The 18,192-nt window shown below is 39.7% G+C and overlaps 1 protein-coding gene and 1 long non-coding RNA gene across 3 annotated transcripts in view; one reads left to right on the top strand and one right to left on the bottom strand.

Annotated features, from left to right (window-relative positions):
• HEXD (hexosaminidase D) overlaps positions 1-18,192 on the bottom strand; it is a 93,881-nt gene that overhangs the window by 55,228 nt on the left and 20,461 nt on the right. Inside the window, exons 6-8 of the mRNA XM_053709780.1 lie at positions 11,206-11,389; positions 5,715-5,786; positions 4,971-5,166 (exon numbers count right to left, since the gene is read on the bottom strand). Coding sequence (XP_053565755.1) covers positions 4,971-5,166; positions 5,715-5,786; positions 11,206-11,389 — 452 coding nt within the window. The remainder of the gene's footprint in view (positions 1-4,970; positions 5,167-5,714; positions 5,787-11,205; positions 11,390-18,192) is intronic.
• The window catches only part of LOC128656105 (uncharacterized), a 46,633-nt gene that overhangs the window by 23,369 nt on the left and 5,072 nt on the right, over positions 1-18,192 (top strand). The gene's annotated exons all lie outside the window — the stretch shown is intronic.

Raw genomic sequence — 18,192 nt, 5'->3', positions numbered from 1 at the left:
AATACCTCCGGATGGAGCTCCCACTCCCCCGGATGAAAAGTCTGCCGACTTAGAAAATCCGTCTCCCAGTTCTCTACTCCTGGGATATGGATCACTGAGAGATGGCAAGAGTGAACCTCTGCCCATAGAATTATCTTTGAAACCTCCAACATTGCCAGGGGGCTCCTTGTCCCCCCCTGATGGTTGATATAGGCTACAGTCGTGATATTTTCCGACTGAAATCTGATGAACCTGACCGCAGCTAATTGAGGCCAAGCCTGAAGAGCATTGAATATAGCTCTCAGTTCCAGAATGTTTATCGGAAGGAGGGCTTCCTCCTGAGTCCACGAACCCTGAGCCTTCAGGGAGTTCCAGACTGCGCCCCAGCCCAGAAGGCTGGCATCTGTCATGACTATAGTCCACTCTGGCCTGCGGAAAATCATTCCCCTGGAAAGATGGACCTGAGAGAACCACCAGAGAAGAGAATCCTTGGTCTCTTGATCCAGATTTAGCAGAGGGGACAAATCTGTGTAATCCCCATTCCACTGATTGAGCATGCAAAGTTGCAGTGGTCTGAGATGTAGGCGGGCAAACGGAACTATGTCCATTGCCACTACCATTAGGCCGATTACTTCCATACACTGAGCCACTGACGGCCGAGAAGTGGAATGAAGAGCACGGCAGGAAGTTAGAAGCTTTGATAACCTGACCTCTGTCAGAAAAATTTTCATTTCTCCTGAATCTATCAGTGTTCCTAGGAAGGAAACTCTTGTGAGAGGGGAGAGAGAACTCTTTTCTTCGTTCACCTTCCACCCGTGAGACCTCAGAAAGGCCAGAACAATGTCCGTATGGGACTTGGCGATTTGAAAAGTCGACGCCTGTATCAGAATGTCGTCTAGGTAAGGAGCCACCGCTATGCCCCGTGGCCTTAGAACCGCCAGTAGGGACCCTAGAACCTTCGTAAAGATTCTTGGTGCCGTGGCTAACCCGAAGGGAAGAGCCACAAACTGGTAATGCCTGTCTAAGAAGGTGAACCTGAGGAACTGATGATGATCTCTGTGAATCGGAATGTGGAGATAAGCATCCTTTAAGTCCACGGTAGTCATATATTGACCCTCCTGGATCATAGGGAGGATGGTTCGGATAGTCTCCATCTTGAAGGATAGGACCCTGAGAAATTTGTTTAGGATCTTGAGATCCAAGATTGGTCTGAAAGTTCCCTCTTTTTTGGGAACTATAAACAGATTTGAATAGAAGCCCTGCCCCTGTTCCTCCCTTGGAACTGGGTGGATCACTCCCATAACCAGCAGGTCTTGAACACAACGTAAGAATGTCTCTCTCTTTATCTGGTTTACAGATAATTGTGAGAGATGAAATCTCCCCTTTGGAGATGAAGCTTTGAAGTCCAGATATCCCTGGGAACAATCTCTACTGCCCAGGGATCCTGGACGTCTCTTGCCCAAGCCTGGGCGAAGAGAGAGAGTCTGCCCCCCACTAGATCCAGTCCTGGATCGGGGACTACTCCTTCATGCTGTCTTAGAGGCAGCCGCAGGTTTCTTGGCCTGCTTCCCCTTATTCCAAGCCTGGTTAGGTCTCCAGACTGGTTTGGACTGGGCAAAATTTCCCTCTTGTTTTGCATTAGAGGAAACTGAAGCTGTGCCACTCTTGAAGTTTCAAAAGGAACGAAAATTATTCTGTTTGGTCCTTAACTTATTGGACCTATCCTGAGGAAGGGCGTGACCTTTTCCTCCAGTAATATCAGAAATGATCTCCTTCAGACCGGGCCCGAATAGGGTCTGTCCCTTGTAGGGGATGTTAAGAAGCTTAGACTTTGAAGTAACGTCTGCTGACCAGGACTTAAGCCATAGGCCCTACGCGCCAAAATGGCAAAACCTGAATTCTTAGCCGTTAGCTTGGCTAAATGAAAAATGGCGTCAGAAATAAAGGAGTTAGCTAACTTAAGAGCTTTAATCCTGTCTAGAATATCGTCTAACAGGGTCTCCACCTGTAGAGCCTCCTCAAGAGACTCAAACCAAAAAGCAGCAGTAACTGGGGCAATGCATGCAAGATGCTGGAGAATAAAACCTTGATGTATAAAATTTTTCTTAAGGAGACCCTCCAATTTTTTTATCCATAGGATCTAGGAAAGCACAACTGTCCTCGACAGGGATAGTTGTACGCTTAGCTAGGGTGGAGACTGCTCCCTCCACCTTAGGAACCGTCTGCCGCGAGTCCCATATGGTGGCATCTATGGGAAACATCTTTTTAAAAGCAGGAGGGGAGAGAACGGCACACCTGGTCTATCCCATTCCTTAGTAATAATTTCCGAAAACCTCTTAGGGACTGGAAAAACATCGGTGTAAACAGGTGCTGCAAAGTATTTGTCCATTTTACACAATTTCTCTGGAACCACAATGGGGTCACAGTCATCCAGAGTCGCTAAAACCTCCCTAAGCAATAAGCGGAGGTGTTCAAGCTTAAATTTAAACGCTGTCATCTCAGAATCAGACTGAAGTAACGCCTTCCCTGAGTCTGAAATGTCACCCACAGATAGAACCTCACCTGCCTCGGCTTCTGAGCATTGTGAGGGTATATCGGACACAGGCAATAAAGCGTCAGAAAGCTCTGTATTAATTCTAGCCCCAGAGCTGTCTCGCTTTCCTTGTAGCCCTGGCAGTTTGGAAAATACCTCTGTGAGGGTAGCATTCATAACTGCCGCCATGTCCTGTAAGGTAAAAGAATTAGACGCGCTAGATGTACTTGGCGTCACTTGAGCGGGAGTTATAGGTTCTGACACATGGGGAACGTTAGATGGCATAATCTCCCTCTTTTTAGTCAGAGAATCCCCTGGAGATAAATCTTTAAGCGCCATAATATGGTCTTTATAGTTTATAGAAATTTCAGTACATTTGGTACACATTCTAAGAGGGGGTTCCACAATGGCTTCCAAACATATTGAACAAGGAGTTTCCTCTATGTCAGACATGTTTAACAGACTAGTAATGAGACAAGCAAGCTTGGAAAACACTTTAATAAAGGTGAAACAGCAATTAAACAAAAACGTTACTGTGCCTTTAAGAGAAAAAAAAATAGCACTTAAACTGCAAAACAGTGAAAAAATACAGTAAAATCTTTGAAATGTTTACAGTGTGAATAAGGGACTAAAGCAGCATTGTACCCACTTGCAAATGGATGATTAACCCCTTAGGCCCCAAACCAGAATGAAAAATGTTAAAAAACGTTAAAAATCAATTGAGCACCATGCCACAGCTCTGCTGAGGCTCCTACCTGCCCATAAAAACGATTTTGTGCAGAAATAACCCCTTTGAAATGGTTCTCAGATGCCAGGGGACTCTTCTAGGGAAGCTGGATGTCTCAGTCTGAATTAAAACTGCACAGTTAAAATAGGCCCCTCCCACTATGTACTGGATGTCAGAGGGGCCTTAAGAAAATACTCCTGGGAGTATCTGAGTAGCCATGTGGAAACTAGGCCATAAATAAAGACTTATCTCCCTCAGAAAAAACACGTCCTATTTTTGAAATCATGTAAACGTTTTGTCACTAAGCAATATGAATATTAACATGAGTATTACCCTGTTATGTAAGCATGATCCCAGTCGCTGTTAAATCACTGCATCAGGCTTACCTCAAATACACAAGGCTCTGTCAGCATTTTCTAGAACTTATTCCTCTCTCTAGAAATAAAAATACTGAACATATCTCAAAGCAGGTAATCTGCAGGCCGTTTCCCCAACTGAAGTTTTCCCATATTCATCAGTTATGTGTGAGAACAGCAATCGACCTTAGTTACAAACCGCTAAGATCATCAAATCTCCAGGTAGAACTCTTCTTCTAATTTCTGCCTGAAAGAAAAACAGTACAACGCCGGTACCGTTTAAAAATAACAAACTCTTGATTGAAGGTAAAACTACACTAAGTCACCACATATCTCTTGATACTTCCTTTCTTGTCGAGAGTTGCAAGAGAATGACTGGGAGTGGCAGTTAGGGGAGGAGCTATATAGACAGCTCTGCTGTGGGTGTCCTCTTGCAACTTCCTGTTGGGAAGGAGAATATCCCACAAGTAATGGATGAACCCGTGGACTGGATACACCTTACAAGAGAAATCCACAATTTTTAGAGTTAAATTACAGAAAAATTGGGCATAATTAATAATGAAAGTATATTTATTTTTATTTTTTTATGCATAATTAAAGGGACAGCATACTCAGGCAAGCCACAGAAAAGAGTTATATGTTAGTGTAGTACTAACATTTTCAGTATAGGTGACGGTTTCAACAGGTAAAAGCAGCTATTTCAAATTATAAAATAAAAGTAAAGGAGTAATCCTAAAACAATTTAAAGCACCCCAGCAGGTAAAATAAATCCTTGGGAACACAAGGGGAGATAACACTGTCCCATTTTATATAAGAATTTCATGTTTAATTTCCCTTTAATTTAATTACGGATAATATGCTATTCATAAATAACATCTATTTAATATTAAAGGGACACTAAACCCAATTTTTTTCTTTCATGATTCAGATAGAGCATGAGATTTTAAGCACCTTTCTAATTCACTCCTATTATCAATTTTTCTTTGTTCTTATGCTATCTTGATTTGAAAAAACAGTACTGTAAGCTTTAGAGCTGGACCATTTTTTGTTCAGCACCTGGGTAGCACTTGCTGATTTGTGGCTAAATGTAGCAAACCAATCAGCAAGCTCTATCAAGGTGCTGAACTAAAAATGGGCCGGCTCCTAACCTTTCATTACTGGTTTTTCAAATCAAGATAGCAAGAGAACAAAGAAAAATTGATAATAGGAGTAAATTAGAAAGTTGCTTAAAATTGCATGCTCTATCTGAATCATGAAATAAAAAATTTGGGGTTAGTATCCCTTTAAGAGAGAATGGAAAACTTAGCTGGAAGAGGGGCAGACTGTTGCAAATTAAATCTATCCTCACTTCCTCTAGGATTGTACCAGTGCTTACCTTTGCCAGCCTGTCAGTGCCAGTCCTCGGAGCATGACCCTAGGAATTCTCTGTGCCACTTGCAGCCAACGCTTGTTGTTTTCTAGGTGATGCCCAATATGTGTCATCTGCTGGTTGGCTCCTGTGGCTCCTTTAAAAGCGCTAGCAAACCAGATCTTTTGAAAACCACATTCCCGGTATTTATTCACCAAAGCAACTATGTGAGGACAATAAAGGGTTACAACCGTCTGTCTTCCTTTATAGTGATTGAAAATTTAAGGAATTAAAGCCAAGTATCTAAAAATACTCTTAAAAACAGGGGCACTTTAATTAATTAAACTTTACAAACACGTTTAAAAAAAAAATAAAAAAAATAGTTACCTTTTCGTTTCACTAAACAGACAGACGATCCTCCGCCCGCATCTTTTTCTGTATTTTGCATATCGATGACGAATCCGGCTTCCTCCAATCGTTGCGTGCCCCACGATCTAGACGCCAATGGGGGCACTCAACGATTGGAGGAAGTCAGATTCATCATCAATATGCAAAATACAGAAGGAGATGCGGGCGGAGGATCTGCATTCTGTTTAGCGTAAGGTTAAGGTAGGTATTTTTTTTTTTTAAAAAGCGTGTTTGTTAAGTATAATTAATTAAAATGCCCCTGTTTTTAAGAGTATTTTTGGATGCTGGGCTTCAAATCCTTAAACTTTACAATCACTTTAACAACTTTCTTCTAGCCAGTTGAGTAGATTAACAAACACTTACTTTGGTTTTCAACGTCGAGATTAGGCGTATAATCCCAGATCATTGGCTCCACTAGCTGAGGTACACCCGATTCTGCAACACACAGATTTTTTTTTCATGACTGCCGTAGTAAATATAAAAGATTTAGCAAAATTAGAGATGCAAAACATATTTAGTAAATGTCTGAGTGTCTGTTCCCAAATCATTATCCAGGAAAATGATCTACAGATGCCCTTTCCTGTCTGAAGTAGTGGAGAGGGAGGTTGTATACATAAACCCTTTAAAGGACATAAACGTATAAAAATAAACATAGATTGTGACAGCAGATAAGATCCATAGGACCAACAAGTCTGCCCAATAATTCCTTAAAGTATAAACGTATCTAGTTTGTAGGATAGCCATATGCTTAGCCATTCTTGAAGTCCCCCACATTGTTTGTCATTACCACCTCTTGTGAAAGTTTATTCCATGAATCAATCACCCGTTGGGGGATATTTCCAGGTGGCGGCCGTGATAACAGCTTTTTGTAGCGGCTATAAGTCTACTGCTTATCGTTTGACAGACTTGTCATTCATGTTCATACAACATAATTTTGGTGTCTATGGAACTTGCTGTACAGACTAATCTAACTTGTGTGAAAGATTTCAGCCCTGAAAGAAGTGGAATGATGAGGCGTGCAGTGGTGGCCTGTAGTGGATCTGGCCTTCATCTAAACCCCCTTCACTGTGACTTAGGTAAAGCAGCTTTCTATGTTGAACTAAATGTCTAGTATGAATATATCCCCTATGTTTCCAGGTGTTACAGGTTATTAGGTTTACTTTTTGTGTCCGCTGGCTCAGTAGCAGGCACTCTCTGACCTTGGAGGTGCTGGTGTTGCCAACAGTCCCATGAGAGACCCAGAGTGTCATAACCAGGCCGTCTTTAAAGTGAGACACAAAATGAAGTAACCGAGACTAAATGTTGTTATAGTGGCGCTATCAGACAGCAACAAGAAATCTTTCATGCCAATGATAATATTGCAGAGACAAGATCTTCCTACCTGAGGTAATCAAGCCAAGATCTCCAAGCATTATGTCTGTGTCCTCTGGATGAGTTTTTCAGCTTGTTAGCATTCCTCAGTGAGATACCATAAAAAAGGAAACAGAAAATTGCAACATAGTGTGAATCTGTAATGGCACTTTGAGGAAGTAGTTGTTTTGTAACAAATGACTACTCACATTTGTTGGAGCTTTCCACTAAGCTCAAGGATATGCGCACTCCCACTTTATACTGATGGGAAAACAGTACACTAGGCAAAAATTGGATACAAATTTATTTTAAAATATATAAAAGCGTCACATAAGCCTTGATAACACCACAATGTAAGGGTACAAAAGCAGATATGCTGTAACAAATGCTTCAAATCGCCAAACTTGCAAAGAGGTAAATGGATCAGCAGGAGTGTGACCGCTGAAACCAAAACCTTTTTAGTAGCAGGACATTCCTTGACAAAGCATACCAGCGAAACGTACGTCGGAACTGAACTGTTCTATATTGAGTTTTATTGCGTCTCTACACTAGCCAGGACACCTGGGGGCTTAGCGCTATTGTCTTGCTACTAAAAAGGTTTTGGTTTCAGCGGTCACACTCCTGCTGATCCATTTACCTCTTTGCAAGTTTGGCGATTTGAAGCATTTGTTACAGCATATCTGCTTTTGTACCCTTACATTGTGGTGTTATCAAGGCTTATGTGACGCTTTTATATATTTTAAAATAAATTTGTATCCAAGTTTTGCCTAGTGTACTGTTTTCCCATCAGTATAAAGTGGGAGTGCGCATATCCTTGAGCTTAGTGGAAAGCTCCAACAAATGTGAGTAGTCATTTGTTACAAAACAACTACTTCCTCAAAGTGCCATTACAGATTCACACTATGTTGCAATTTTCTGTTTCCTTTTTTATGGGATCTCACTGAGGAATGCTAACAAGCTGAAAAACTCATCCAGAGGACACAGACATATCCTTGATTCAGAACTTTATTTGGTTTTCCTTTTATGATTTTTGTTATCACATTTATTTCACATTTTTTTCTTTGTGATATTCGGTATATTTATTGTAATCTCCAAGCATTATGCTTGCTACCTAGTTCTAGCAGTTTCACCGGACCACTGGTACAGATGAGTTCCTAGAAGTTAACCTGTAATATCGCTCTGTTAGTTCTTGCAAACAGCGAAGCTTGCACTGCCTGTGAGGTATGGAATTATGGGACTACAAGGTCTGGTTTTGAGGGCAATATTCTGAAGCTCTTTTGGACAGCAGTCTCTAAACTCTCCAGCGAGGGGAATTGGTTAAACAAAATGCTGGACTCTGGACACATCATTGTGGTCATTGTGACCTGCTGAGTCACTTATTATTATGTTTTTCTTCTGTTCAGTGCCGGACAACAGGATTACGTTATGTTGGAGAGTAGATTCAGCAGTATCTGTATCTCTTTTCTAAAGTGTGTATTTATGCTGGTATTATACTCTAAAAAGTCTGTTTCTAGTTTCTTAGGGGTGGCAGCTTCCCCTCGGACTGTTATTTTATTGCTATATGATCTGACATGTTATGGTGTTAAAGGGATATGAAACACAAATTTTTTCTTTAATGATTCAGATAGACAATGCAATTTTAAACAACCTTCTAATTTACTCTCTTGATATCTTTTGTTACAAAGCAGGGCGGTAAGCTCAGGTGCATAAACGTGTCTGGAGCACTATATGGCAGTAGTTTTGCAAGAATGTTACCCATTAGCAAGAGCACTAGATGGCAGCACTATAAGAATGTTATCCATTAGCAAGAGCACTAGAGGGCAGCACTATAAGAATGTTATCAATTAGCAAGAGCACTAGAGGGCAGCACTATTTCCTGTCATGTGGTGCTCCAGACAGACAAAGAATATCATGGCAACAAAACAAACTTGATAATAAAAGCAAACAAAAACCTTTTTAAGTTGTATAATCTGTCTGAATCACAAAAGAACATTTTGGGGTTTCATCTCCCTTTAAAGCAGTTTTTACTGAGAGGTAGGCCAGTTTAACACCTTGCACCATATGGACGTACTACGTCCAACACTGTGTCAAATGCTGCGGACCCCGCTGTGAGTTTAGAAAGCAGAGACTGCAACTGGGGGTAGAAGGCATCTGCCTCCATAAAGTAAGGGTGCACTAATAATGCCCCTTACTATGTGAAGGAAGATTGCTGGAGGGGGGAACATACACTGCAAAAAAAAGGGATCTTGGAGGGTTCCCCTACACTACCGAAAAAAAATGAAAAACATAAAATATAAAAAATAATTAAAAAAAATAAAATTATATATATATATAAAATGTGTTACTGGCAGACTAGTTACCAGGCTGAGATCATGTTATGGCAGGTGAGTTTGGTCAAGTGGTTATGAGTACAGTGTCACCTTATAGTTACCAGGCTGAGGTCATGTGCTGGCAGGTGAGTTTGGTCAAGTGGTTATGAGTACAGTGTCACCTTATAGTTACCAGGCTGAGGTAATTTATTGTCAGGTGAGTTTGGTCAAGTGGTTATGAGTACAGTGTCCTCTTATAGTTACCAGGCTGAGGTCATGTGCTGGCAGGTGAGTTTGGTCAAGTGGTTATGAGTACAGTGTCACCTTATAGTTACCAGGCTGAGGTAATTTATTGTCAGGTGAGTTTGGTCAAGTGGTTATGAGTACAGTGTCCTCTTATAGTTACCAGACTGAGGTCATGTACTGGCAAGTGAGTTTGGTCAAGTGGTTATGAGTACAGTGTCACCTTATAGTTACCGGGCTGAGATCATGTTATGGCAGGTGAGTTTGGTCAAGTGGTTATGAGTACAGTGTCACCTTATAGTTACCAGGCTGAGGTAATTTATTGTCAGGTGAGTTTGGTCAAGTGGTTATGAGTACAGTGTCCCCTTATAGTTACCAAGCTGAGGTAATTTATTGTCAGGTGAGTTTGGTCAAGTGGTTATGAGTACAGTGTCCTCTTATAGTTACCGGGCTGAGGTCATGTGCTGGCAGGTGAGTTTGGTCAAGTGGTTATGAGTACAGTGTCCCCTTATAGTTACCAGGCTGAGGTAATTTATTGTCAGGTGAGTTTGGTCAAGTGGTTATGAGTACAGTGTCCCCTTATAGTTACCAAGCTGAGGTAATTTATTGGCAGGTGGGTTTGGTCAAGTGGTTATGAGTACAGTGTAACCTTATAGTTACCAGGCTGAGGTCATGTGCTGGCAGGTGAGTTTGGTCAAGTGGTTATGAGTACAGTGTCCCTTTATAGTTACCAGGCTGAGGTAATTTATTGGCAGGTGAGTTTGGTCAAGTGGTTATGAGTACAGTGTCCCCTTATAGTTACAAGGCTGAGGTCATGTGCTGGCAGGTGAGTTTGGTCAAGTGGTTATGAGTACAGTGTCCTCTTATAGTTACAGGGCTGAGGTCATGTGCTGGCAGGTAAGTTTGGTCAAGTGGTTATGAGTACAGTGTCCCCTTATAGTTACCGGACTGAGGTCATGTGCTGGCAGGTGAGTTTGGTCAAGTGGTTATGAGTACAGTGTCCTCTTATAGTTACCGGGCTGAGGTCATGTGCTGGCAGGTGAGTTTGGTCAAGTGGTTATGAGTACAGTGTAACCTTATAGTTACCAGGCTGAGGTTATGTACGGGCAGGTGAGTTTGGTCAAGTGGTTATGAGTACAGTGTCCCCTTATAGTTACCAGGCTGAGGTAATTTATTGGCAGGTGAGTTTGGTCAAGTGGTTATGAGTACAGTGTCCCCTTATAGTTACCAAGCTGAGGTAATTTATTGGCAGGTGGGTTTGGTCAAGTGGTTATGAGTACAGTGTAACCTTATAGTTACCAGGCTGAGGTCATGTGCTGGCAGGTGAGTTTGGTCAAGTGGTTATGAGTACAGTGTCCCTTTATAGTTACCAGGCTGAGGTAATTTATTGGCACTGGCAGGTGAGTTTGGTCAAGTGGTTATGAGTACAGTGTCACCTTATAGTTACCAGGCTGAGGTTATGTACGGGCAGGTGAGTTTGGTCAAGTGGTTATGAGTACAGTGTCACCTTATAGTTACCAGGCTGAGGTTATGTACGGGCAGGTGAGTTTGGTCAAGTGGTTATGAGTACAGTGTAACCTTATAGTTACCAGGCTGAGGTAATTTACTGGCAGGTGAGTTTGGTCAAGTGGTTATGAGTACAGTGTCACCTTATAGTTACCAGGTTGAGGTTATGTGCTAGAGATGAGTTTGGTCAAGTGGTTATGAGTACAGTGTAACCTTATAGTTACCAGGCTGAGGTAATTTACTGGCAGGTGAGTTTGGTCAAGTGGTTATGAGTACAGTGTCACCTTATAGTTACCAGGCTGAGGTCATATGCTGGCAGGTGAGTTTGGTCAAGTGGTTATGATCTCCAGCCAGTGCCTCAGCTGGTTTAGTTAATATAAAGAAAGTGTTGCCTGAGTTATAGAACAGTCTCCCAGTACAGGTGTTTTTTCTTTTAGTGCACAAACCTGCCAGTGCCTGAGCGCTAGCACCACGAAGCATGTCGTCCCATGCAATTGGTGTGACACCAGGGTAGGAAGTCACTACATGTGCAGCCACCGCCCTGAGGTGAGACAGGAAAATGTCTTCCACAGACAAAGACAGTTCAGAACGTTGCTGCTGGGACTCCTCCCCTTCTCCTAGGTAATAAACCTGCAAGCCAATAATATTTGTGAGCTCTTAACCCAAATACGCAGTTTGATGTTACGTATATACCTGGATAAATAGATGGTCTTACAAACATACTATATATATATATATATATATATATATATATATATATATATATATACAGTATATACTATATGTATATATATATATATATATACACACACACACACACTAAATGTATAGGTGTAATTATAGACCTAGCATTGTGTAGACATGTGCTGTATGAGTCACCTTTTATATAGATATTTGTGTATGTAAGGGTGTGCGTACAAATCATGACACGTTCACATCAAAACTCACAGGTGCTCCCCATTTATGAAACAATATACAATATGGTGCAAATTCCCCAATCACAATCTGATTTTATTTAAGCATTTATGAAAACTAATTTGACAGAATTTTACAATCCACATTATTCCAGCAATCCTATAGACAAGGGATGGCCAAATGAATGCCCATGGGCCACATCTGGCCCTCTGCATTAGTATTTGTGGCCCCTGGGGACAAGTGGAACTAAAAATGTGTGATTTTTGAAGAGGTGTCAAACAACGTGGCCACAATTGAAAAAAAAACTATTTGTGAGAAAACAGCATACAGAGTGTATCCTGTAACCTTACCTAAATCTGTGCCACTGGACGTCTTTAGGAAATATATTATTTGCATGTTTAATACTAATACATTTATATGCGGCCATTAAGGCTTCTAAAGTATTGATCTGCGGCCCCCATGTGTGAGGAGGTTCCCATCACTGCTATGGAGAATCACAGGGAGTGTACAGAGATGTCACAGTGTGTCACCTTTTCCCTTTTCAAATGTCCCCAAAGATGTTCTATGGGGCTGAAGTCATGTGATTGTGAAGGGAATGCCATTGATTAGCTCTCACTGCTCTTCCCAGGACATCAGATACACCCGCAGAGCTTTGACGTATGTTTAGTTCTGCTTTACAATGAATCTTTATCTAAACACCACTTTAAGAGATGTGTGTGATAACACTGTATACAGATGGGCATGTATGTGTTACTATATACAGGTGTACTGAGATAATACAGGGTATGTTTGTGTTACTACATACAGATCATACAGGATGTTTGTAAATCAGTGCATACAGAGGAGCCGGCCATTTCATAGTGATGTTTGCAAATACTGGGCATGTATGTGTTACTACATACAGATGTACATGTACTCATGTTAATATATGTCAAGTGTGCGTATATGCATGTCACTGTAGGCAGATGCTGATATATATATACTGCCTGTATACTAACAGTTGCACACTAACTATACTGCCTGTATACTAACAGTTGCACACTAACTATAATGCCGGTATACTAACAGTTGCACACTAACTATACTGCCTGTATACAAACAGTTGCACACTATCTATAATGCCTGTATACTAACAGTTGCACACTAACTTTACTGCCTGTATACTAACAGTTGCACACTAACTTTACTGCCTGTATACTAACAGTTGCACACTAACTTTACTGCCTGTATACTAACAGTTGCACACTATCTATAATGCCTGTATACTAACAGTTGCACACTAACTATAATGCCTGTATACTAACAGTTGCACACTAACTATACTGCCTGTATACTAACAGTTGCACACTAACTAAAATGCCTGTATACTAACAGTTGCACACTAACTATACTGCCTGTATACTAACAGTTGCACACTATCTATAATGCATGTATACTAACAGTTGTACACTAACTATAATGCCTGTATACTAACAGTTGCACACTAACTATAATGCCTGTATACTAACAGTTGCACACTAACTATAATGCCTGTATACTAACAGTTGCACACTAACTATAATGCCTGTATACTAACAGTTGTACACTAACTATAATGCCTGTATACTAACAGTTGTACACTAACTATAATGCATGTATACTAACAGTTGTACACTAACTATAATGCCTGTATACTAACAGTTGCACACTAACTATAATGCCTGTATACTAACAGTTGCACACTAACTATACTGCCTGTATACTAACAGTTGCACACTAACTATAATGCCTGTATACTAACAGTTGCACACTAACTATACTGCCTGTATACTAACAGTTGCACACTAACTATACTGCCTGTATACTAACAGTTGCACACTAACTATACTGCCTGTATACTAACAGTTGCACACTAACTATACTGCCTGTATACTAACAGTTGAACACTAACAATACTGCCTGTATACTAACAGTTGCACACTAACTATACTGCCTGTAAACTAACAGTTGCACACTAACTATAATGCCTGTATACAAACAGTTGCACACTAACTATAATGCCTGTATACTAACAGTTGCACACTAACTATACTGCCTGTATACTAACAGTTGCACACTAACTATACTGCCTGTATACTAACAGTTGCACAGTAACTATAACGCCTGTTTATTAACAGTTGCACACTAGCACACTAACTATAATGCCTGTATACTAACAGTTGCACACTAACTATAATGCCTGTATACTAACAGTTGCACACTAACTATACTGCCTGTATACTAACAGTTGCACACTAACTATAATGCCTGTATACAAACAGTTGCACACTAACTATAATGCCTGTATACTAACAGTTGCACACTAACTATACTGCCTGTATACTAACAGTTGCACACTAACTGTAATGCCTGTATACTAACAGTTGCACACTAACTATAATGCCTGTATACTAACAGTTGCACACTAACTATACTGCCTGTATACTAACAGTTGCATACTAACTATACTGCCTGTATACTAACAGTTGCACACTAACTATAATGCCTGTATACTAACAGTTGCACACTAACTATACTGCCTGTATACTAACAGTTGCACACTAACTATAATGCCTGTATACAAACAGTTGCACACTAACTATACTGCCTGTATACTAACAGTTGCACACTAACTATACTGCCTGTATACTAACAGTTGCACACTAACTATAATGCCTGTATACAAACAGTTGCACACTAACTATACTGCCTGTATACTAACAGTTGCACACTAACTATACTGCCTGTATACTAACAGTTGCACACTAACTATAATGCCTGTATACAAACAGTTGCATACTAACTATAATGCCTGTATACTAACAGTTGCACACTAACTATAATGCCTGTATACTAACAGTTGCACACTAACTATAATGTCTGTATACTAACAGTTGCACACTAACTATACTGCCTGTATACTAACAGTTGCACACTAACTATAATGCCTGTATACTAACAGTTGTACACTAACTATAATGCCTGTATACTAACAGTTGCACGCTAACTATACTGCCTGTATATTAACAGTTGCACACTAACTATAATGCCTGTATACTAACAGTTGCACACTAACTATAATGCCTGTATACTAACAGTTGCACACTAACTATACTGCTTGTATACTAACAATTGCACACTAACTATACTGTCTGTATACTAACAGTTGCACACTAACTATAATGCCTGCATACTAACAGTTGCACACTAACTATACTGCCTGTATACTAACAAACAGTCGCACACTAACTATACTGCCTGTATACAAACAGTTGCACACTAACTATACTGCCTGTATACTAACAGTTGCACGCTAACTATACTGCCTGTATACTAACAGTTGCACGCTAACTATACTGCCTGTATACTAACAGTTGCACACTAACTATACTGCCTGTATACTAACAGTTGCACACTAACTATACTGCCTGTATTCTAACAGTTGCACACTAACTATAATGCCTGTATACTAACAGTTGTAAACTAACTATAATGCCTGTATACTAACAGTTGCACACTAACTATAATGCCTGTATACTAACAGTTGCACACTAACTATAATGCCTGTATACTAACAGTTGCACACTAACTATAATGCCTGTATACTAACAGTTGCACACTAACTATAATGCCTGTATACTAACAGTTGCACACTAACTATACTGCCTGTATACTAACAGTTGCACACTAACTATACTGCCTGTATACTAACAGTTGCACACTAACTATAATGCCTGTATACAAACAGTTGCATACTAACTATAATGCCTGTATACTAACAGTTGCACACTAACTATAATGCCTGTATACAAACAGTTGCACACTAACTATACTGCCTGTATACTAACAGTTGCACACTAACTATAATGCCTGTATACAAACAGTTGCATACTAACTATACTGCCTGTATACTAACAGTTGCACACTAACTATAATGCCTGTATACTAACAGTTGCATACTAACTATAATGCCTGTATACAAACAGTTGCATACTAACTATAATGCCTGTATACTAACAGTTGCACACTAACTATAATGCCTGTATACTAACAGTTGCACACTAACTATAATGTCTGTATACTAACAGTTGCACACTAACTATACTGCCTGTATACTAACAGTTGCACACTAACTATAATGCCTGTATACTAACAGTTGTACACTAACTATAATGCCTGTATACTAACAGTTGCACGCTAACTATACTGCCTGTATATTAACAGTTGCACACTAACTATAATGCCTGTATACTAACAGTTGCACACTAACTATAATGCCTGTATACTAACAGTTGCACACTAACTATACTGCTTGTATACTAACAATTGCACACTAACTATACTGTCTGTATACTAACAGTTGCACACTAACTATAATGCCTGCATACTAACAGTTGCACACTAACTATACTGCCTGTATACTAACAAACAGTCGCACACTAACTATACTGCCTGTATACAAACAGTTGCACACTAACTATACTGCCTGTATACTAACAGTTGCACGCTAACTATACTGCCTGTATACTAACAGTTGCACGCTAACTATACTGCCTGTATACTAACAGTTGCACACTAACTATACTGCCTGTATACTAACAGTTGCACACTAACTATACTGCCTGTATTCTAACAGTTGCACACTAACTATAATGCCTGTATACTAACAGTTGCACACTAACTATAATGCCTGTATACTAACAGTTGCACACTAACTATAATGCCTGTATACTAACAGTTGCACACTAACTATAATGCCTGTATACTAACAGTTGCACACTAACTATAATGCCTGTATACTAACAGTTGCACACTAACTATACTGCCTGTATACTAACAGTTGCACACTAACTATACTGCCTGTATACTAACAGTTGCACACTAACTATAATGCCTGTATACAAACAGTTGCATACTAACTATAATGCCTGTATACTAACAGTTGCACACTAACTATAATGCCTGTATACAAACAGTTGCACACTAACTATACTGCCTGTATACTAACAGTTGCACACTAACTATAATGCCTGTATACAAACAGTTGCATACTAACTATACTGCCTGTATACTAACAGTTGCACACTAACTATAATGCCTGTATACTAACAGTTGCATACTAACTATAATGCCTGTATACAAACAGTTGCATACTAACTATAATGCCTGTATACTAACAGTTGCACACTAACTATAATGCCTGTATACAAACAGTTGCATACTAACTATAATGCCTGTATACTAACAGTTGCACACTAACTATAATGCCTGTATACTAACAGTTGTACACTAACTATAATGCCTGTATACAAACAGTTGCACACTAACTATACTGCCTGTATACTAACAGTTGCACACTAACTATAATGCCTGTATACAAACAGTTGCATACTAACTATACTTCCTGTATACTAACAGTTGCACGCTAACTATACTGCCTGTATACTAACAGTTGCACACTAACTATACTGCCTGTATACTAACAGTTGCACACTAACTATACTGCCTGTATACTAACAGTTGCACACTAACTATAATGCCTGTACACTAACAGTTGCACACTAACTATACTGCCTGTATACAAATAGTTGCACACTAACTATACTGCCTGTATACAAATAGTTGCACACTAACTATACTGCCTGTATACAAATAGTTGCACACTAACTATACTGCCTGTATACTAACAGTTGCACACTAACTATAATGCCTGTATACTAACAGTTGCACACTAACTATAATGCCTGTATACTAACAGTTGCACACTAACTATACTGCCTGTATACTAACAGTTGCACACTAACTATAATGCCTGTATACTAACAGTTGTACACTAACTATAATGCCTGTATACTAACAGTTGCACGCTAACTATACTGCCTGTATACTAACAGTTGCACACTAACTATAATGCCTGTATACAAATAGTTGCATACTAACTATAATGCCTGTATACTAACAGTTGCACACTAACTATACTGCCTGTATATTAACAGTTGCACACTAACTATACTGCCTGTATACAAACAGTTGCATACTAACTATACTGCCTGTATATTAACAGTTGCACACTAACTATAATGCCTGTATACAAACAGTTGCATACTAACTATACTGCCTGTATATTAACAGTTGCACACTAACTATAATGCCTGTATACAAACAGTTGCATACTAACTATACTGCCTGTATATTAACAGTTGCACACTAACTATACTGCCTGTATACTAACAGTTGCACACTAACTATACTGCCTGTATACAAATAGTTGCACACTAACTATAATGCCTGTATACAAACAGTTGCACACTAACTATAATGCCTGTATACAAACAGTTGCATACTAACTATAATGCCTGTATACAAACAGTTGCATACTAACTATAATGCCTGTATACAAACAGTTGCATACTAACTATAATGCCTGTATACAAACAGTTGCATACTAACTATACTGCCTGTATACAAACAGTTGCATACTAACTATACTGCCTGTATAC

Source organism: Bombina bombina, chromosome 1, assembly GCF_027579735.1.
Source record: "Bombina bombina isolate aBomBom1 chromosome 1, aBomBom1.pri, whole genome shotgun sequence".
In the NCBI taxonomy this organism is placed as follows: domain Eukaryota; kingdom Metazoa; phylum Chordata; class Amphibia; order Anura; family Bombinatoridae; genus Bombina; species Bombina bombina.
This window is presented reverse-complemented; position numbering and strand designations above follow the sequence as displayed.